The sequence below is a fragment of the Lacerta agilis genome, chromosome 8 (assembly GCF_009819535.1).
Source record: "Lacerta agilis isolate rLacAgi1 chromosome 8, rLacAgi1.pri, whole genome shotgun sequence".
Lineage (NCBI taxonomy): Eukaryota > Metazoa > Chordata > Lepidosauria > Squamata > Lacertidae > Lacerta > Lacerta agilis.
Window position 1 is genome coordinate 43,563,241 of NC_046319.1, and position 20,068 is coordinate 43,583,308.

The window sequence follows — 20,068 nt, forward strand, 5'->3', positions numbered from 1 at the left end:
GGTAGTGATAAAGCGGGATATCAAATCCAAACTCCTCCTCCTCCTCCTCCTCCTCCTCCTCCTCTTCTTCCAACCCATGACCCTAAAATTAAGACCCTCATACTCTACTGACTGAGCTCTGACGTCTATTTGTCAGACTCAGTGCTGTTTCTGTTCTGCTGCACAGTAGTTTGGCTTCTGTGAAATTATGCATCTCACTGTCTACATAAGTATGTAACTTAGCTATTTACATAACTTGCATTCATTTCAGTGTAAAGGAAACATCAACATAATGTTTTTATAAGTCATCATCATTTGTGGACTTCCAAAGAACAACAATGATGGTGTAAATCAGTGTTTCCCAACTGGGAGACCCCAGGATATTCCAAGGGGGGCACAAGTGAAAAATGTGTAAATGGGGGCCACAGCATGAGGCTAGGGGGCAACAGAGAGAAGTGAAAAAAAAAAAAACTTTCTTCTTTTATCAGCTTGGCCAATCACAAGTGGGTAAGGGGGTGGCACACCAGGGCCTAACCCTAGTTTTTCCCACGTGCATTTTCTTGGAGCAGTCCTGGTTTCTTTCTGGCAGGAGAAGGTGATCGCTGAGGCTCCTGTTTGACCAGTAGAGCCCACAATCCAGAAGCCCCAGGTAAGGTAAGTGTGGTGGTGAGGTGGCAATGGGTAGGGCTGGGTGAGCTGGAGCTGCTTGTTGCCCAGTGGCAGCTTGGACCTGACTCTGAAAGGTGCAGGGTGCAAGCGCTTAGCAGATCAGTGCCTTTGGATGTTGCTGAGGGTCTCAGGGCCCATCGGTAGTGTCGGCTCAACACTGCAAGGTGTGGGGTGAAATCCACCCCAGCGCCTAGCCAAGTGGGGTTGTCTGGTGCTGCTGACTTGCATCTAGTAAATAACTAAGCGTCTACTCAGAAGAAAGCCACACTGAATTTAGTGGGCCTTACTCCCAGGTAAAGGTGTGTGTGGGGGGGGCTTTAGTGTTTTATCTAGGCGGCCAGGGCTACTCCAGGTCAGTGAGGACCACCTGCTTTTTAAAATTCTCTCATATATACAGAACTCCCTTTGCGCCTTTTGGACTGAATCTGTAGGTTTCCGCCTCTGTGTCAAATAACTGGGGTCAAATAAGTGTTGTTTACTTTTTATAATACATGGAAGATGGAACTTCCTTGGGAGGTTCTGGACTTTTCTTCCTTTGAGATTTCTAAGCCGACATTGGATGCCCATCTGTCATGGATGCTTTAGCTGAGTTTCCTACATTGCAGGAGGTTGCACTAGAAAGATGAGTCTTGGGGTCGCCTCCTGCTCCATGATTCTGTGTTTTTCTGCTTCAACAGTATTTCATTATTGTAAGGTCCTTGGATGGTTCCTCATGAGAAACCAGGCAAAACTCCAGCCATTTCTTTAGTAGTTTTATTGTGCATACTATGTACAGTGCAGAGATTAAAAGTTCATGTCTGTATCAACCATCTGCAGTATCTGGGAGTGGCCCCTTCTGGTTCTGACTCCAACATAAGAGTTTCGGTATATGAAATCTCCGCCTCCCCTCTTTTCGTTTCACCCCTCTGTGTACTTGGGGCGATGGAAATAGTGTGTCTCCCTCCTCGCCCGCTGAACGAGAGGAGTGCAGGGTCTCTCCAACATCCCCAGAGCCTCGGCTCTCCAGCTCCTGAGCTGCCTGCCCCTCCCCACTGGAGACCTCGCTGCTCCCTCCGCTGGACGAGGAGGTGCTACTGCTCAGGTGGGGCTGAGGCTCTCTATAGCATCCCGAGAGCCCTTCCACCACCCTGGGCTGAGCTGGGGACAGTTCCCTGACAATTATGTTGCTATTATTTTATGTAATTGTATTTTGTATAAATTGTAAAAATATAAATAAAACATGTCCTATTTACAAACAAAACATTTAAATAACTACCTTTCTACTCTGAGCAGGCTTTTGTTAGGGGGGCAGAATCTCAGATTTGTATTGATTTGTATTGATTTTTACTTATTGGGGGGCAGCTCCCCCCACAATGCCCATGGGGAGGCCACAGGAAAGAAACAAGTTCAGAAGGGGGCCACTGTCAGAAAAAGTTTGTGAAACACTGGTGTAAATGAATACTGATTTTATTCTCTTGGCTGATATCCATTTCTGATCAAAGATGAAGAGACGCATTGCAGCAATTTATGCTTCCTTTTCCATTTTTGTCAGAATTCTCCAACATTCATACCAATGCCTCAGTGGCAGAAATAGCATTCTTTCAGAAAATTAGATATTGCAGCATATTAAAAACACAGCAGACATAGGTTCCTTTGAGAGTGAGACCTGCTCAGATATCTTTTTTTTGAGTTGACTACTCTTAATGGGTAACTGCAAAAGTAATGTAAGACTTGACAACTGTGGGGCCACCCTTGAGTTCCACTAGAGGTTGTATCTAGTGCAGAACACAGTGGCCAGATTGTTTGTGGGGGGCCAACTATTCCTACCATAAAACAACTTGTTTCCAGGATTTGCACGGATTGCCAAAAAAGTAGATAGACTCCACATATATTGTCTGTACCTTCAAAAATGGAAGGTGTAGGACAGCCTTCACTAAACTGGTGCCTTCTAGATGTTATAGACTGCAACTCCCATCAGTCCCCAGCTAGCATGGCCGTTGCTCAGGGTTGATGGGAATTGTAGTCCACATCTACAGGTACCAGACTGGGAAAGGCTGGTCTAGGGGCAAAACTGTGTATTCATATAGGCCTCTGTATATGCAGCCTTGAACACATGGATATAAGATGAATGAATACAGGGGGCAGCTGTTGTGGGATTCTTAGTCTTCACTACCACATATAGACAAAGGTTATACTGTGTGTTGGCACAAAGCTTCTATGTTGTGAACTTTTGATTCCAATACCTGAAAGGGCTTTTAGTAGATAGAATTGCTGAACTGAAATCAAATTGATTCTATTCTCATCTCTTCCCATAGTGTCTTATTTCATGTTGCAACATAGAACATGTTAGAACACTGGCAATTGAACAAGCACACACCTTTTTCCAGTTGAATTATTTTCCTATTTTCCTACTCCAATTCAAAGTACCAGACTGATTTCAAAACAGTTCACACAAGAAGACTTTGACCTTGCTTCCAAGACTGTTGGGGGGGGGGAGGAGACCACTAGAGGTGTGGGAGAGAAATTATGTTATAGAAGAAGAAGAGGAGGAGGAGGAGGAGGAGGAAGAAGAAGAAGAAGAAGAAGAAGAAGAAGAAGAAGAAGAAGAAGAAGAAGAAGAAGAAGAAGAAGAATGAAAATTACAGGCCCTGTGATTTCATCCCTCTGTTTCTTACCGTATTTTATGCTGTATCTAGATTTGTTGAAGGGAAAGAGTCCATTGTGAGCCAGGAGTAATATGAAGTCAGAACATAAAGTGGGCCAGGATCTAAAGGGAACTGGTGTTGGCCAAATGACCATATGCAGCTGTTGGGTGACCTTTGGCTAGTCACACTTCTTTGAAGTCTCTCAGCCCCACTCACCTCACAGAGTGTTTGCTTTGGGGGGGGGGAAGGGAAAGGAGAATGTTAGCCGCTTTGAGACTTCTTCGGGTAGTGATAAAGCGGGATATCAAATCCAAACTCTTCTTCTTCTTCTTCTTCTTCTTCTTCTTCTTCTTCTTCTTCTTCTTCTTCTTCTTCTTCTTCAAATAAAAAAGGGACGTGACTTTTGTTCTTAAATATATATTGAAAAGTGCACTTTGCTTTCTTCTATTGACCATCAGTTTTCTATCCAAAGGAACTGGTACAGTTTTCTGTACCATAAATATATGAGTGAAAACGAAAAAGAATCTTGTATAAATCTAAGCTTGGAGACACAGTGATTGTTCAGTACATTACAGACTTACAGAGACTGTATCACAACACTTAATATTTTTGTAGTCTAAACCATAGGACTATGTGATAGAGGACCTTGGCAAGTGAAAGTCAACTTTATTGTCACACTTGTGTATTAGGGTCTCCTGAGATGCTTCTTATGGAAGATATATATTTGAACGGACAGCACAATATTTGAAATATTTAATATTGTAGTAATATCATATTATCCTTGGTACTCATAATGTCAGCTTGATTTTCAACATCATCATTTTCAGTTCATTGAATGTATCTGAGGAAGTTGGTGGTTGCTCACAAAAATGAATGCTAATTTGCCAAACCTCAAAGCTGTCACATACTTGGTTTGCATTTTAATATGGACCTTGCTAATTTACACTTCCTGAACCAATATGTGAATTGAAGCACAATTTCTCCAGATTTTGTGATGCAGTTTTCCAACATGGATAGAAAAAATGCATTATATTAGGGGGAAAGTCTTGCAAAAAACAAAACAAAAAACCAAACCCATATATTATGCAAAACCATGTAAAAATGTGTATATTGGGAGAAATGTGCATCAAAAACATACAAATGTTTATGCAGAAGTTTGCAATCCAATACGGAAATGGGGCAACCTGAGCTTAGAGTTCAATACTATGACAAAACGCACCTCCCAGCCACTGCTGAAGACTTATGGACCCATGTAAATGTACCAAGAAATGGATTGGATCTGAAGTCATCCTGCTCCCTTGACATGGTCCTAAAGAGGGATGGAAGGTGACAGTGATATCCATTCCATCTTATGTTTGCCACAATTGGTGCTGTTGCCATTTCACAACAGTTCAAATTCCACTAAAACCTACATTATTTGTTTTACTATCCGCTATGGCTGAAACTAATGTTATTAATTTTGATGAATTTCAGTGGAAGGGAAATGTCAAAAACAAAGCAGAAAATGACGTGGTTTTTTATGTTACATTTGTGAACTAAGAAAACCAATGATAACAACCCCTGCTTGCATTTGCTTGCATGATTTCCATTTTTGACCTCAAACAAACATGCACATCACAGCAATTTCTGTTCCCATTTCAAACAGAATTATCAAACATCCCTACTCCCAAACCATGGGGAGGTGGATTTGAGACACCTTTTTCCAGTGGGGGAAGAAGAAGAAGAAGAAGAAGAAGAAGAAGAAGAAGAAGAAGAAGAAGAAGAAGAAGAAATAATGGGTGGCAGGAATTCTCTGACTTCCACACTGCTTGTTTAAGTTTAGCAGGGCTTTGGATAGAATGACTGAACTGCCTTACATTTTCACTCTCCCCGCTCGCTTTATCCATTTTTGAATTGCAACCTTAAGGAAGGGGTGGGGGGAGAAACTAAGTTGACAGATGCATTCCCCACTCTCTCACTTTCCCTCTCACACCCTCTTTCCCTGTCTAAAGCCAAATATATTTGTGTGTTTAAAAGAAAAAAAATGCATGAAGGGAGAGTGGACATCAGAGAAACCAGAATTGAGAGAAACTAATTGGATAGGTAGAAAGAAACTTCCAGTATTTTCAAAAATGTTCAGCTGATATCTCAAGCCACCCACTTGAATATAATTCATTGATTTTAATGGCACTCTTCCAGATGAAGTGGATTTTGAGTACTGCAGCTTAAATAAAAGAATGCTTTTCTATTTTCTACTCTAGTCCTGCACTTTCAGAAATGAGATTGAAGCTTTATTGAAAAGTTTACCATTGTCATTTCACAATGACATTATGGGATGGGGATGTCCATTGAATCCACTGAGCAGTGATGTTTGCCCTGATCCACTTTGGAGGCAACAGGAGTGTTCTGCAAGTGCTGAAGTATTCTCCTCACCCCCACCCCACCCCCTACCCATAGTAAAGAAAACACTTGCTCAGATTGATCACTATCAGTGTTTGTTCTGTGCCTGTTTATTCCTCAATTGCCTGTTGCATGAATGCCATTGACAGCAATATTTTCTTCCCAGGAGTAAGCGGCCCCAACAAGCAGAAATGAGTGCAAAGGCATTACAGTGTTTGGAGCAAATTAGATCTGTTTATGTGAAGGAGGGTACGCGAGTGGCACTGTGGTCTAAACCACAGACCCTAGGGCTTGCTGATCAGAAAGTCGGCAGTTCAAATCCCTACGACGGGGTGAGCTCCCGTTGTTCAGTCCCAGCTCCTGCCCACCTAGCAGTTCAAAAGCACGTCAGGTGCAAGTAGATAAATAGGTACCACTCCGGCAGGAAGGTAAACGGTGTTTCCGTGTGCTGCTCTGGTTCACCGGAAGCAGCTTAGTCATGCTGGCCACATGACCCAGAAGCTGTCTGCGGACAAACGGCAGCTCCCTTGGCCTATAGAGTGAGATGAGTGCGCAACCCCAGAGTCGTCTGTGACTGGACCTAATGGTGAGGGGTACCTTTACCTTTACTTTATGTGAAGGAGTCACTGAGTACAACCAAAGCCAAGTCAGAATGTGACATCACATTATCCCCTCTCTGAATGGCTGAACACTTTGATTTTGTTTCCATGTCATTGCCCACCCCCACCCCAAAACAACAACAACAAAAGGGAAGTGAATTTTGTCATTAGTACTGAGTATACAATCCCTGTACCTTTTTGTCTCAACTGTCATTGTAATAGACTATGGATGCTTCTACATCATGGAAGCAATTAGGCTCCCCCCCCCCTCTGCAGTATGCAAAGTCTGGTGCACTTGTTACATAAGGGTGACACTTAAAAGGCCCTTCCCATCTCAAACAGTCCCCTCTCAACCACCATTCTTCATAACCAAAGAACTTGCAAGTTTTATAATACCCAAACAGAGCTTTTGATGAGGTTACTACTACTACATATGGCCACAGAAGTGTTTTCAAGCAACAGAAATCCAAGGACATGGTGCACAAACATTGAGAGGCAGGCAGGCAGGCAGATGTTCCTCATATCTAGTGCATTGTCTAAAATGAAGACGGTGAGATCGTTTTATGCTTTTTTGTCAGCAAGCCAAAAAGCCTCTTTATGGTTTACCAAGAATATAAATACAATCACAAGAGACAAAAAAGTTATGTATAGATTATAAGTCATGTGGTTTTAAGAAACCATAACATGAGAACACATTAAAACAAAAGACATACAACAAAATTATCCTACAGATTCCCCATGGGGAAATATATTATAATGTCATAGAGAGTTTACTTATAGCTTTAACTTTTCTGTGTTATTTTCCAGTTCCCTACAAAATCACTAGTAACATTAGCATTCTTATGGAAGTTTTGCTTATTCACTCCCCACTTGCACTTTGTATAATTGACTGCCATTTAAGTCTTAGCAAGTTTTACTACAATAATTTCCTGTGATGGAGGGAGGAGAGATGGTGCTAAAGCATATGTTTATGTGCTTGTGCTGTACCCCAGGGGAAGCGGCACATAAAAAAGAGGTGTTTCACATCTTCTGTGGGCCCATGCCTGACTAAGGGGCCACAGAAGCCACTGGCTCACATCTGGTCTGCTGCAAGTATTGTTTTGTTTCTGGTCTGTTACTTCACAGGCCAGCTTCCACCATGTCCCAGGTTACTCTATAGGTCTCTATAGCTCTTGGGGTGCCTGGTTTAAGTTTGGGGCTCCTATGTCTTCCTGTGGAGAAAGGGAGCTGGATAATTCTGGAATGCAGCTATGCCCTTTATGACCTGACCCAGCAGGGCTTAGGTGAAGAGCCTGATGATAGCTTCTGACAAGAGAGTAAGGGCCAAGCCTCCTTCCTACGTGTCAGCAGGGAGCGGGAAGCGAGAGACTGAGCCCTGGGCATGGGCTTGTTTAAATGCACCAAGCCACGCCCTTCGGCCGGGCCGATGGCCAGCCAGTCAGGCACCGCGCCCAGAGCCCAGCCAATGGCAACAGGGGATGGAACCATCCCCTGTGCACGTGTAGGGCTCGTGATGCCTGCAACCCCCCCTCCTTTCTAAGGGGCTTAAGGGGCTTTCTCTAGACTTCCACTGCACCTATCACCATCTTCATAGCAAGACTAAGGAAAGGCCCTATTACCACCATCTACTGGCAGCAGTATAATCCAGCTTCACCCACAGACTTTCACAGAGCCTCATATTTTTCACAAACCACCATAAAATCTCCAGCACCAAGTCTCAGAGCTTCTAACCCAGAATATTCTTTTTATATCCAGCAGGAGTCTCTGGCAGTTTTAGTTGTGTTCTCTATCCAGCTGGCAATAAAACATATATAACCACATAACTGTAGGGTTAGAAGGGACCCTGAGGGTCATCTACTGTGACCTCTTACAATGCAGGAATCTCAAGTAAAGCATCCATGACAGATACCCATCCAACCTCTGCTTAAAAACCTCCAAGGAAGGGGAGTCCACAACCTTCTGAGGGAATCAGTTCCACTCTTGAACAGCTCTTATCCTCAGAAAGTTATTCTTGATGTTTAGTCAGAATCTCCTTTCTTGTAACTGGAAGCCATTGGTTCATGTCCTACCCTCCCACCCCCACCCCACCCTGAGCAGAAGAAAACAAGCTTGTTCCATCTTCCAAATGACAGCACTTTAGATATTTGAAGAAGGCTATAATTTCTCCCCTCAGTCAAGTAAGAAAGAAGAGATTGTTTATTCTGCAGGTATTATGTTGAGTAGAGCAGGATTGTGTGCTTATTGCTAAAGGGTGAAATAAAGAGATAACTTAAAAGTAACCCGAAATATAATTTTTGGTATCCCCTTGTTCAATGTATCTTTAATACCTCTTTTTCTTCTTAAGGAAATAAAACATTCCAGTTATTTATTTCATTGTGTTCACATTATTTTTTCTATTAACTTGACCTTCACATAACCCATTATGTAAGTTAACACAGTCTCTGCAGGAGTGAGTGGGGTGGGGTGTCATAGCCTTTCCCTTCACCTGGCCAGGCCATTGCATCCTCTTCAACAGTGAAGAGGTGGGATTGTCTGACACTATGGTGCTTGATGGTAGGGGTCATAACTTATTTAAAGTGCAATGATCTGGCAAAGGACTGGAAATCCCCTGCGGCTTATCAGAATGCTTTCAGAATATATATATAGAGTGTATCCCTGCCAAGGGACAATTGCGAAGTTCTGAAAAGGGCTTCTAACTGTGTTTATCTGACTGTATTTACTCTTGCATTGCAGGAAGCTGGACTGGATGGTTTATTATTATTTGTTATTTTCAGGAATGCATGTACAGGGCTAATATGGATGGAGCATTTTCTGTTTCCTAAAATCTCTCACTCAAGAGGGAGAGGGGGAGAGAGAGAGAGAGAGGGAGAGAGGGAGAGAGAGAGTTACTATTTTGTGATGCATTGGCAAAATGCCTATGAGCCTGAGGTCAGGAGAAATTTGCTTTTTTTCTTTGCATTTTTTTGGCAGAATGGCTGCCAAATGGACATCTGCATTCTTATGTCATAAATCAGATATTTGAAAACTGAGCTGCAGGCAATACCTGGTTCCAAATAAAATGAAGAGACAGAACCTTGATTTTCAGGGACTAAGTCCGTACTCTATAGCATCTGTCAGATAGAACCTGGTGCTCTTGTTTAGGGCATGCAACAAGAATATACAGTAGTTTGTCACAACAAGGAAGCAAAACAGCAAATGAAATTCATTTTCTGTGGATTTTGGCTGGTGGGCATCTCACTGTTTTGGAATTTCACATTTTTTTCAACACTCCATAATTTTTAAAAGCACATGTTTTACCTTTTAAAGCATTTCCTGCCTCATTGCTAGCATGGCTAACTGAACTCTGGCATCATCCAGAATACCAGGATGCCAAAAACAGGGGCCACAGAACTACTGTGATTCATAGCTAGGAGGCTTTTGCTATTACCCAGGTTAATCGCAAAAGCCCCCAAGTAAGAAACCATGCTGCTATGCACTTCAGCTCCTGATTGGAGGATTTTGGAGCAAACCATTGTGGAATGACACATTATCCAGGGCATTCTGGAAAACATATATAGAATTTATTCCTATGAAATACATCAAAATGATTTAACCATCAAAACATAAGCAGTAAAATATATATTCCATATATATAAGTGAAACCAATTGCATATACAAAAACAAATTCAAGTCCATTATAGATACTGAAGCTGCCCTCCTAAAGGAGGCCACAAATGGCAAATTAAGGGCCAGAAGCCAAGATAAAAAGGCATGCCTCCTTGGAGAGAGCATTCCACAAGTTGGGAGCCAACACCGGAAATGCCTGTTTTCATGTTGCTGTCCTCTGAATGACATGCAGTGGGAGGGAGGTCAAAAGGGTAGGTGCCACCACATTGAAGGCCTGATTCCTGAATCATACAGAAGAGACCTCATAATGGCACAGTGATCATAAGAGGTCTGATAATGAATTGTGGCAGGTATCATTCCCCAGCCCCAATCCTCTTCATCACCCATATAAGATTCAGGTACCAATTCAGTCTGTTTCAGGACATGGCAATGAGAGTACGTCACCATCTTGTCCTACACCTCTGACAGCAAAATGTTTTGGGCTGACACTGCATTTTATGGAGCAACTGTTTGTTGTGTCTCCCAGGGAATTAAAATTTACCCTTGCCTCTGTGGTTCCAGATTGCCTATCAGTCCCTCACAGAATGAGTGACCTTGCAGGATATGTATCACCCCTGAAGGTGAAACAGCACAAAACCTGAGCAACTTTAATCAGACTTGTAGATCATTGGAGTACAGCTGCTTATAGATTTACAAGTGTTATCCTTTGAAATTGATCACAAGACTTTCACCATGGGAAGCAGTGTGCCCAGTCCTCTCTTCCTACATGCACTGGGCTTAAATACCATTCTCAGTCTCAGCACTGTAATTCTTGTAAATTTTACCCAACCTGGAAATGAAATGAGAATGAAAGCCATAACAGCACAGTTTAAAATGTGAGCTTATGTGTTCTGTTTAGTGGCTGCAATCCTATGAATCCAATAGAACTTCTGAATAAACATGCACAGGAATGCACTGCACACAGATTTCAATTTTTACTGTCCCTTTTATCCAAGGAGTTTAGGATGGCACAAATAGCTGCCCTCTCCCATTTCCATCTTACAACAATCCTGGGAGGAAGGTTAGACTAAGAGATGGTGACTCAGTTAGTGTCACCCAGTGACTCATGGCTGAGTATTGGCTTGAACCAAGGTTTTTAATCTGACACTCTAACCAATAAGTCAAATTAGTTGTGGAGCAAAGAGGATGGGCTGTTGGCATTTAGGAAAATGTAGGTATTAGCTTCTGAAGAGAAACCAAGCAAGACACGTGTTGCCTTAATCCTGATAGCTAGTTATCAGCTGAAGCAGTCATCATTCTAGTTTGTTTCAGTTGCTTACTGACAGTGATGTGTCTTCTGTTTCTGGGTTATTAATCACAATGAATATAAAGTCACTATGGTGAAAACTATGGCCACTGTTCTCCATGGGCATTAAGAATACAGGTGGAGTGGAAGTTGCACATAGAGCTGCACATGAGTTGAATGAACATATAAAGAGTTATTGCCATTCATTTGATAATGACCTTTGAAAGGTGGTCCAAAGGAAGTGGTGACTTTCAACAAAGCAAAAAGTGTTTTCAGCTTTCTGTCTTCAGCTTTCTGTCCTCAGTTGCAGTGGAAAACAGTGTCCTATTGCCCATGTTGAAGTAAGACTCCACTGCCCATCCTTTCAGCTTCTGTATGTGGCATGGAGGGGTGGTGGTGGTGGTGGATGTTTTCCCAAACCTGGTTAAAAAGGAGTATTCCAGAACTGAATCAGATGCAGTTTTCAGCAGTTTTTAGTTCATTTCTGTCTTCCCTATATACAGGTATAACCAATGGATTGATCCAATGCATTGATGAAGCATCAAAAAGAACACATGAGATAATTCCTAATGCAATTGCACATAGGAATCTTCCCCCCCCCCCCGTATGTGGCGAGAAAACACACTCCTGCACATTGGCAAAGCACTACACAAAAGTAATGATGTAGGTAGTGGTATACATGATCTGTTCCCCTTTTCTTCTGCAGTTCTTTGTCAATACCTATCCATACATTGATAATGCAGAGAAGGAGAAATCATAAAGTTATCTGAAGGGCAAATTGTGCATGCACAGCACTCTCCCCAAAATTGAAGCACGGGGTACTTTGTCAGATCCACTTTAGGGGAAAAAAGAATTTCAGAAGCTTCCCTAACTCTAGCTTTTCTCTGTTAATGTGCCACCCACCGAAACCTTACCCTTTATCACTGTACTTGAAATTAGGTAATGTTGTTGTACATGTCACTTCTGTATTGCTCAGTGCACTGTGTTTTTTGCAGATTAAAGATCGCACTGAGGATTGGTGGGTGGGAGGGAGAACAGCATAAAACAGTACAGAATAAAATTAAGCTATTGTGCAGGTAGGCTATCTTGTTAGGTCCATCAGATACAATCTTGATAAATGTGTATCAAATGGAAATATTAACACAGGGACTTTGTAAGCTTGGGGAGGGGGAATGAAGCATGCAGCCAAATCAACAGTGTATTTAACATTTTGGAAAAACTTGTTCCTATTTATCACAATCTGGCCCTGATTTAATGCTTTAAAAATTTGTATCAAAATCCAGTGGGATGGTCTTCTGATTTAAAGCACTGTGCAGTGTGCGTCTGATTTATGACTGCGGTTCGTAATCCAGCAAGTGATAAGTACATGGATTTCTTTTGGTGGGTCTATTTTAGAATTTACTAATTCTAAACATGATTATTTGGAAGTATTGGGTTTGCATATAACATTTCATGTTTTGGGGGATAGCACCACTTATAATTGTTCAGTTGCATGGGTACAGCCATCTTAGTTTTAAGCCAGATCAGGATCCAGCCGAAACCCTTAAATTCAGCATTACTGGCTCAGACTGCAAGTGCTTCCTGTGAGAAATGCTCAGTCTAATGCTCTCCTTGATATGCTTACTTACTACATGTGAGCTGCTTTTAATAAGGAACATTTTAAAGATATTCCCCCTCCACCACAATATGGAGTGATGTACATAGGAAATTACACCACCTCTTTCTGCAGCATCATTCCACATAACATGTTAAATAAGGAAAATAACCTCATCATTTCGATCCTGCCTTCCTCCCACCCCCAAATGAGCTTTGGCCAGTTGTACAGTATCACAAACATGGCTATTATAATTTCTTTAACAGCTTAAAAATTACATTTGTACCTTATAAAACAGATCATTATAACTGCTGTTCAGTGTGTGTGTGTGTGTGTGTGTGTGTGTGCATGCGTGTGTGTACTTTAAAACAATATACAAGGAGGTTCGAATAATACATTGCTGTTACAAAACCAAACATATCATGAGACAACACCAATGCCAACAATTGGAATGAAATAGGAATGACTTAAGAGCAACCAAAAATACTCAGGGAATAAGAGCAAAAGAATTCAGTCATTTAAAAGAAACCCCCAAAAACTCAGACCTTGACAGACCTTAGGGTCTCAAATTTCAGCAGTGCCCTGTGCAGTGCCAAAATTTGGTGCCCCCCATCTTTCGCATTCCATTCTAAAGCATAGTTGTAAGATCCCCTGTGGTGCTTCTGAGACTCCACACACAGTGTGACTGAACTGTTCGCACTTCCCTAAATCTGCCTCTGCCCCCAGTGAAATATGCTGGAAAGGAGAAAGAAGGGCAACTGGACATACTCTCATTGTGGGGAGTTCCATAGCCTGATCACCACCACTCAGATGGTCCTGTCCTCAGATAACATTCAGATGTGGAACAAATCCTACTTTAACCATCTCAGTGGGTGAACCATATCAGCATTTTACCCAGCTGACTCTGCTACAGTACCCCTAATGTGGTTTTCTCGGCACCAGAAAGGAGCCCATGAGGGAATTAACTGGGTTAGGTTGGAAGTGGCTCAACATGCTATTTTACATGCTCCATGCAGCTACTTTGCAGACTGTAGGTCAAAGATGGGGAACCAAGGGAGAGGGGAGGGGGCAGCTACCCCCTAGATCAAGTAAATCAATAAAAATGCTTAACTAACTGAGGTTCCGCTCCCCCTAACATGAAGCCTACTTCCCTATGCCCATGGGCTATGCCCATGCCTGTGGTCCTCCAGATGTTACAACTCTTCTCATCCCTGGCCATTGGCCATGCTAACTGGGGCTGATGGGAGCTGGAGTCCCACAAGTGGACCACATACTCCCCATTGGAGCTGTATAATATCAGTCCCTGGAATTTCTTACAGCCTGTAGTTCATGGACAAAACAAATAAATCCATTATGATTGTTGCATGCAGTGTGCAGCTATCTAGGGGTATCCCCTTTTGGAGGTTTCTATACTCAGCAAGTTCTTCTCTAGTGTTTAGCAAATTAATTCTTAAAGTGAATTCTCATCAAGTTTCTAATTATAATATCTTTAGGTTTAATGTTTGTATTTCAGATGAAAGACAAACATTTTGGGGCCAGTCACAAGAGGCATGAATAATTTCTTCAGAAGCTTATCTAATTAATTACATTCCTCTGTAATGTCTATAAAATTTGAACCACCATCATTCCGTTAATTTAGATAAAAGGAAATCTTTAGTGTTTAAATGTGACACTTGGCACTAAGAAACCAATGCATTCATTGTTTATGTATTTTTATCAACTTTAGATAAAGAAAATGCTTTTGAAATATTTTTAATACTCAGTTTGCAAGCAACTAAATTCCCTTCCTCACCCTCAACAAGAAGTACATTATTGTTCCATGTTAAACATACCCATGGTGCATCAATGAAGGCAATTAATTGCATGAAATCTTGCCGACCAGTGCAATACATTGCATTTTTTGATGACCAAGTATACAGAGTTCTCACTCTTTGTCATGGTGCACCTTTCTAATATTCCTAAAGAGAAAGGAAAGGCAGACAACAGCTCACTAGATACTTACACTATCCTCTCCTTAGAACTAATCAAATTAGAACTAATGAGAACTAATCAAATTAGAACTAATGAGGGCTCTAGAATGAGGGACTGTAGTTCAGTGGCAAGACAGATGCTTAGCATACAGAAGGTTCAGCCTGCAATCTACAGCATCTAATAATCAGAATGCACAATAGTGAACAGGCAAATAGCCTGACCTGGTAAAACCAAGCCCTCTCCAGAATGTATAAGTTGCTAAGCAGAGGGTGAAATCCTGCTGCTTTGGCTGTGTGCTGCTGTTCCTTTCTGGGAACAGGCACACACAGCTAATGCAGGATATTGCCTCGTGTTCTTGCCCATCAGATGATGTCGCAAATCACATCAGCTGATGGGCATATGGGTAAGGCTTGGGGGGAATGGCCTCATGGATCAACTTGAGCCTCTTGGCAGCCAAATATTAGTTTGTAGACTGGAGGTTACCCACCCTGCCTTCTGCCCTTGTGTTCAAAGCCATTGTCAGGATATAAATTTTCCTAGCTTTTGCCAGAACATCAGGAACATGCATTGAGGGTTTGTTAGCTTGCTGCTAATTGGTTTTTGCTCATTGCAGATCTTACTAAGTTAACAAAGCTGTTGGCCATTTATTCCAATCAATGTCTCATGTAGTTATGGTAGGCACAAATTGTCTTTTTTTACTCCTTCTGTAACAGAAATAATCAATCTTACCACCTACAACACATTCCAATAGCTTAATAACCTAATTAGCCCATGGATCAGAGGTCCCCCACTACTGTTAATAAGTATAAACTAGGATGAACTGATCAAGATTTTATGTGAGAATACATCCATGGACTAAAATTAAGACATACATCTGAGTAAATATATCTAGCAATTGGGCTATAAAGAGAGATGTGATAAATTATAGCTATTAATGGGGGTCAAAGCTTTTATTTCGACTATACAGAACCTTAATGAATAAATATTTCAATTCAAAACAACATTTCTGGATGAGATTAATGGACTTGTGTTCTTGCATAATATCAAAATGTACTCTCTCTTCTTTCTTCTTTTACCTACATCAATTCCACTCTTCACTTTTCTTACAAAATCTGATTAGAGTTGGATTGTCTTTCTCCCCCCTGCCCCCCTTTTTTGCCAAGCTGAAATAATAGATGTGCAGTCAGGCTGGCTAATAGAGTAAAATGGCAAAGATAAGCAACGAAATAAATCTTGGTTGTTTACAGCCTCTTTTCCCCATGCAGAATGCCCTTTATCAATAAAACAATGCAAACTTCATCAGAAAAAAAGAATCTACCAATTTAGTCCAAGAAGGTCTTCATCAGGCTAATCTCCAGCAAAAGCTGTTTGCAATAAGGATTTATTTGCTGTCTCCCTTTTGTGAAACTGCTGCCCATTCTTCTTTATCTTTTCCCCATGGCCATTGGATAAAGCAGCCCAATTATTGCAAACAGAAAAGGCCCAGCAAGCTTTCAGCACAGAACTGTCTGTCTACCTTGGCTCCTTTATGTCATTAGTATGAAATGAAGTGTGCTTACCTCTCTTTTTTCTTCCTTTCCACACTGTGTTTTTCTTCTCTTAGGAAACCCCAGTCAAATATCTCGAGTGCCTGTTGCTATCAAAGTTCTCGATGTAAATGACAACGCTCCCGAACTTGCATCAGGGAATGAAGCCTATTTGTGTGAAAACGGAAAAACCGGAAAAGTAAATATTTCTCTGTTGTCCACACTGTATAGTGGTTTTGCCCTGCCCCCCCAAAAAACCTTATCTGTTCCCTGTCTGTTAATGTGAGTTAAATCTTTTCCCTGATTATGTGTGAAATTGAACATAGGATCTTATACTTAGACCAAGCGAGTCACTTGGTATTGTATAGACCATGAATAGCCAACACAGCTCTCTCCAGATAGATAGACAGACAGATAGATAGATAGATAGATAGATAGATAGATAGACAACAGATAATTTATTACGACCAGAGACAAGCTTATAAAACACACTTGGGGTACAATCCTGGCAGGAAAACAAACATTTAAAACATTGTACAACGGTAAAATTAAAATTTATAAATGCGATCATCGTATAGACACTTAAAAACTTTAAGATAAGCTACCACAGAGAAATGACCCAGAATCACCCATGGAACCAAGTTTGGGGATTTTCTTAATGAACTAGTTTGAATCGGGGGATGGTCTGCGCCTACAGATCTGTACACAGAATCTGGCAACCATCCGGGTCGTCTTCTGATCTTTGCCTAACAGGAAAAGGTCATATTTTTGCTTTTCTGAGGGGTCAACAGGCCTCACCAGCAGGGGATCAATGGTCTCACTACGTGCCTCTTCATAGAAGGGACATCTAAAAAATAAGTGCTCTGGGCTTCCTATTTCCCCCAATGAACAGGCACAAAGTCTCTGAGCATAAGGGACTTTTTTATAGGATCCTTCCAGGACCGGCGAGGGCAGAGCCGAGCTTCTGGCAAGTGTAAAAGCCCTTCTTGCATTTTTGGATACAAGAAAGAAGAGATATGCTGCCAGATGTTTTGGCCTCGTTCTCCCAGGGTCAACATGGCCATTGATCAGGGTGCCATATGTGACAATAGGGCAGCTACAGGAACCTCAGGCCCAATTGTGGCCTCCCACACCTCTCTATCTGGCCCTCAGAACTTTCTATAGGCCATACCCCTCCAGGGCCCTACTGCATATCACAAGTCTTGGTGGAATGTGTCCTTGAACTCAGATAATGTCTCTTGCTTGTCTTGATGTGCTAGAAAATAGTCTACTGTGCAAAGGTAAACAATAGGCCAATTTCTCCACCAGTTTCTGCCTCTGGTCTTGTCCACCACTGGTACGTGGATTTTGCAAAGCTTTCCAGAATAGAATGCAGCCCTCAGGCTGAAAAGGGTTCCCCACACCTGTAAGAGGGAATAGGAGTTTATGGTATTCCTAGACAGGAAGTGGAGGAGGGTAGTTAGGCAGAGTCAGGCCTGCGCTCCTGATAATCTCTCCTGCTCTACACTCAAGGAATGACTTAGTTACACATTTCTTGCTGTCCGTCCTACTGTGACATGAGCTCTATTCGGACAATCAACATACTGAGAATGAAGATGACATGAACATCTCTCCAATCTCCATGTGTTTATTTAATGACATGAGCAGATCTTACAAATGCAGAGACTGAATGTAGGCTGTCTGCACATGATCAGGAATTGTTTGCATGCTTTCTGCATGGCCAAGCCTAAACACCTATGGTTTATGAACAAGAAGAGTCTATTTACATGGCTGACTGAATGGGTATACAGTGGTACCTTGGGTTACAGACGCTTCAGGTTACAGACTCCGCTAACCCAGAAATAGTACCTTGGGTTAAAAACTTTGCTTCAGGATGAGAACAGAAATCACGTGCCAGTGGTGCAGCAGCAGCAGGAGGCCCCATTAGCTAAAGTGGTACCTCAGGTTAAGAACAGATTCAGTTTAAGAATGGACCTCCAAAACGAATTAAGTTCTTAACCCGAGGTACCACTGTATAACTCAAGGGCAAGGCTTGAAGCAACTAACCTGCCATAAGCCATAAATCTACCCACTGTGCAGGTCACATGAACAGACATCTCTGCCCTCCTCCCCCTCCCCCCAAAAATTGGCCACAATTGTTCTGTATTTAGATTAAAAGGGGAAATTGAGCCTTTAAAGTACAGAATTGTTTGCCATCTCTCTGGTATAAATAGAAGTTGTGGGATCATGACATTTCATGCTTTCTTAGAAAAACTGCTTAAGAAAGGGTGAAATAAGGCAGCAACAAGGTGGAAAGAGGAATAGAAGAGGCCTGGGCATATAAGGGAGAGAAATGTTGAACAACTCCTCTACCCTATCCTAGGAATCTGGATCCACAGTGCCTGCCTTGTCCATCATTCAGTTTGGAGTTGTGTTGAATGATGTAACGGAACCTAATCTCCTAGGAAGCAATATAGCACAAATGAAACAGAATCGTTTTTATTATCCAGCTTGTGAAGACGCTGAGTGACAGAAATCCCGAGCTTTGTAGCTACCTCATTTATTTCTGGGTAGTGACATTTTAATTTAAATAAACAGCAGTTGACAGCATGACACTAGAGTTGTTAATCCAGCTATTCTTGTGCCTCGTGGGTGTTTGGCATTAAATTCACCATTTACCAAAGCAGCTTACCTGATAATAGAGTTAGAATTTGTTTCTTATTGTGGGCCTATACAAAAACTGTGTGTGCCAATATTTGATTGTTGCAAACAATCCACATTTGCACCTTCCAGCAGTCATTTCCACAGCTCCTTCCTGTCCTGGTTGCCCAGTTTATAATAGTAAACTGTCTATTAAACCACTGAAGAGTGAGATTGGTGAAATGTGGCTCCTAGCAAGTACCAGGCATTCATTGAACATCTACTGAAGTCCAGATCCCAATGAGGTGGTGTCAGGGCTCACTGCGCATCTGCTGAAGCCCACACTCAACAGGGGCCCCAGTGCTAACCCCTGGACACCCCCATCCTGCTTTCCTTCCTCATGGTGATCACTGTCTTTCCACTTCTCCAATCTAAGCAAGTGAACAGTGTCTAGAGGAAGAAGATCAGAAATGTTCTTGCCTTACCTTCACATATTCCAGAGCCTGGGGCAACCACTGAAAAAGTACTCTCATGTGTAACCTTTTGCCCCATCAGATAACAGGAGAACTCTATGGATAAAAATGTAATTGAAATAGCTGGAATAAATTCTAGCTACAAAGCTGGCAGGGATGTAGCAGCCCTCAAGTAAGTGGACATGGGGTGAGGGTGGGGGATACAGCCATTACTTCATCAACTACTTCATTAACTGACTAGTCTCATAAAGTCCTTGTCAGAGAGAGGAAAAGATCTGAACGAAAGTTCCATGTTGCAACTAGATCCTGCACACTAACCCTTTCTGCCCTTGTTGAAATTTCAGTTTGTGTTTGCTCGAAATGAAATTTAAGAGAAATAACAAGAAAAGCTTTCTTTTTAGTTGTTTATTGCTTAGGGCTAGATCAAGTAGCTGAGCTTTCTATTTGCGTGTGTGTGTGTGTACACACACACACACACACACACACACACACACACAGTGGTACCTCGGTTTCCAAACGTCTCGGAAGTCAAACGTTTTGGTTTTCGAATGCTGAAAACCCAGAAGTAACATCTTTGGTTTTCGAACGTTCCAGAAGTCGGACCATTTTCCGGAATGGATTACGTTTGAAAACTGAGGTGACACTGTAGTCTGAACAAAACAGTGATAGGAGTCAGATGCAGGGAGGTAGCAGTCCATTCAGAAAGAAACATTAATCTCATTTTTTTAGTAGAATATACCACAC

General features: G+C 41.9%; 1 protein-coding gene across 2 annotated transcripts in view; it reads left to right on the forward strand.

Annotated features, from left to right (window-relative positions):
• Nucleotides 1-20,068, forward strand: part of CDH8 (cadherin 8) — a 236,931-nt gene that overhangs the window by 179,969 nt on the left and 36,894 nt on the right. For both annotated transcript variants that reach the window (XM_033157166.1, XM_033157167.1), the window contains one exon: nucleotides 16,310-16,431. In XM_033157166.1, coding sequence (XP_033013057.1) covers nucleotides 16,310-16,431 — 122 coding nt within the window. The remainder of the gene's footprint in view (nucleotides 1-16,309; nucleotides 16,432-20,068) is intronic.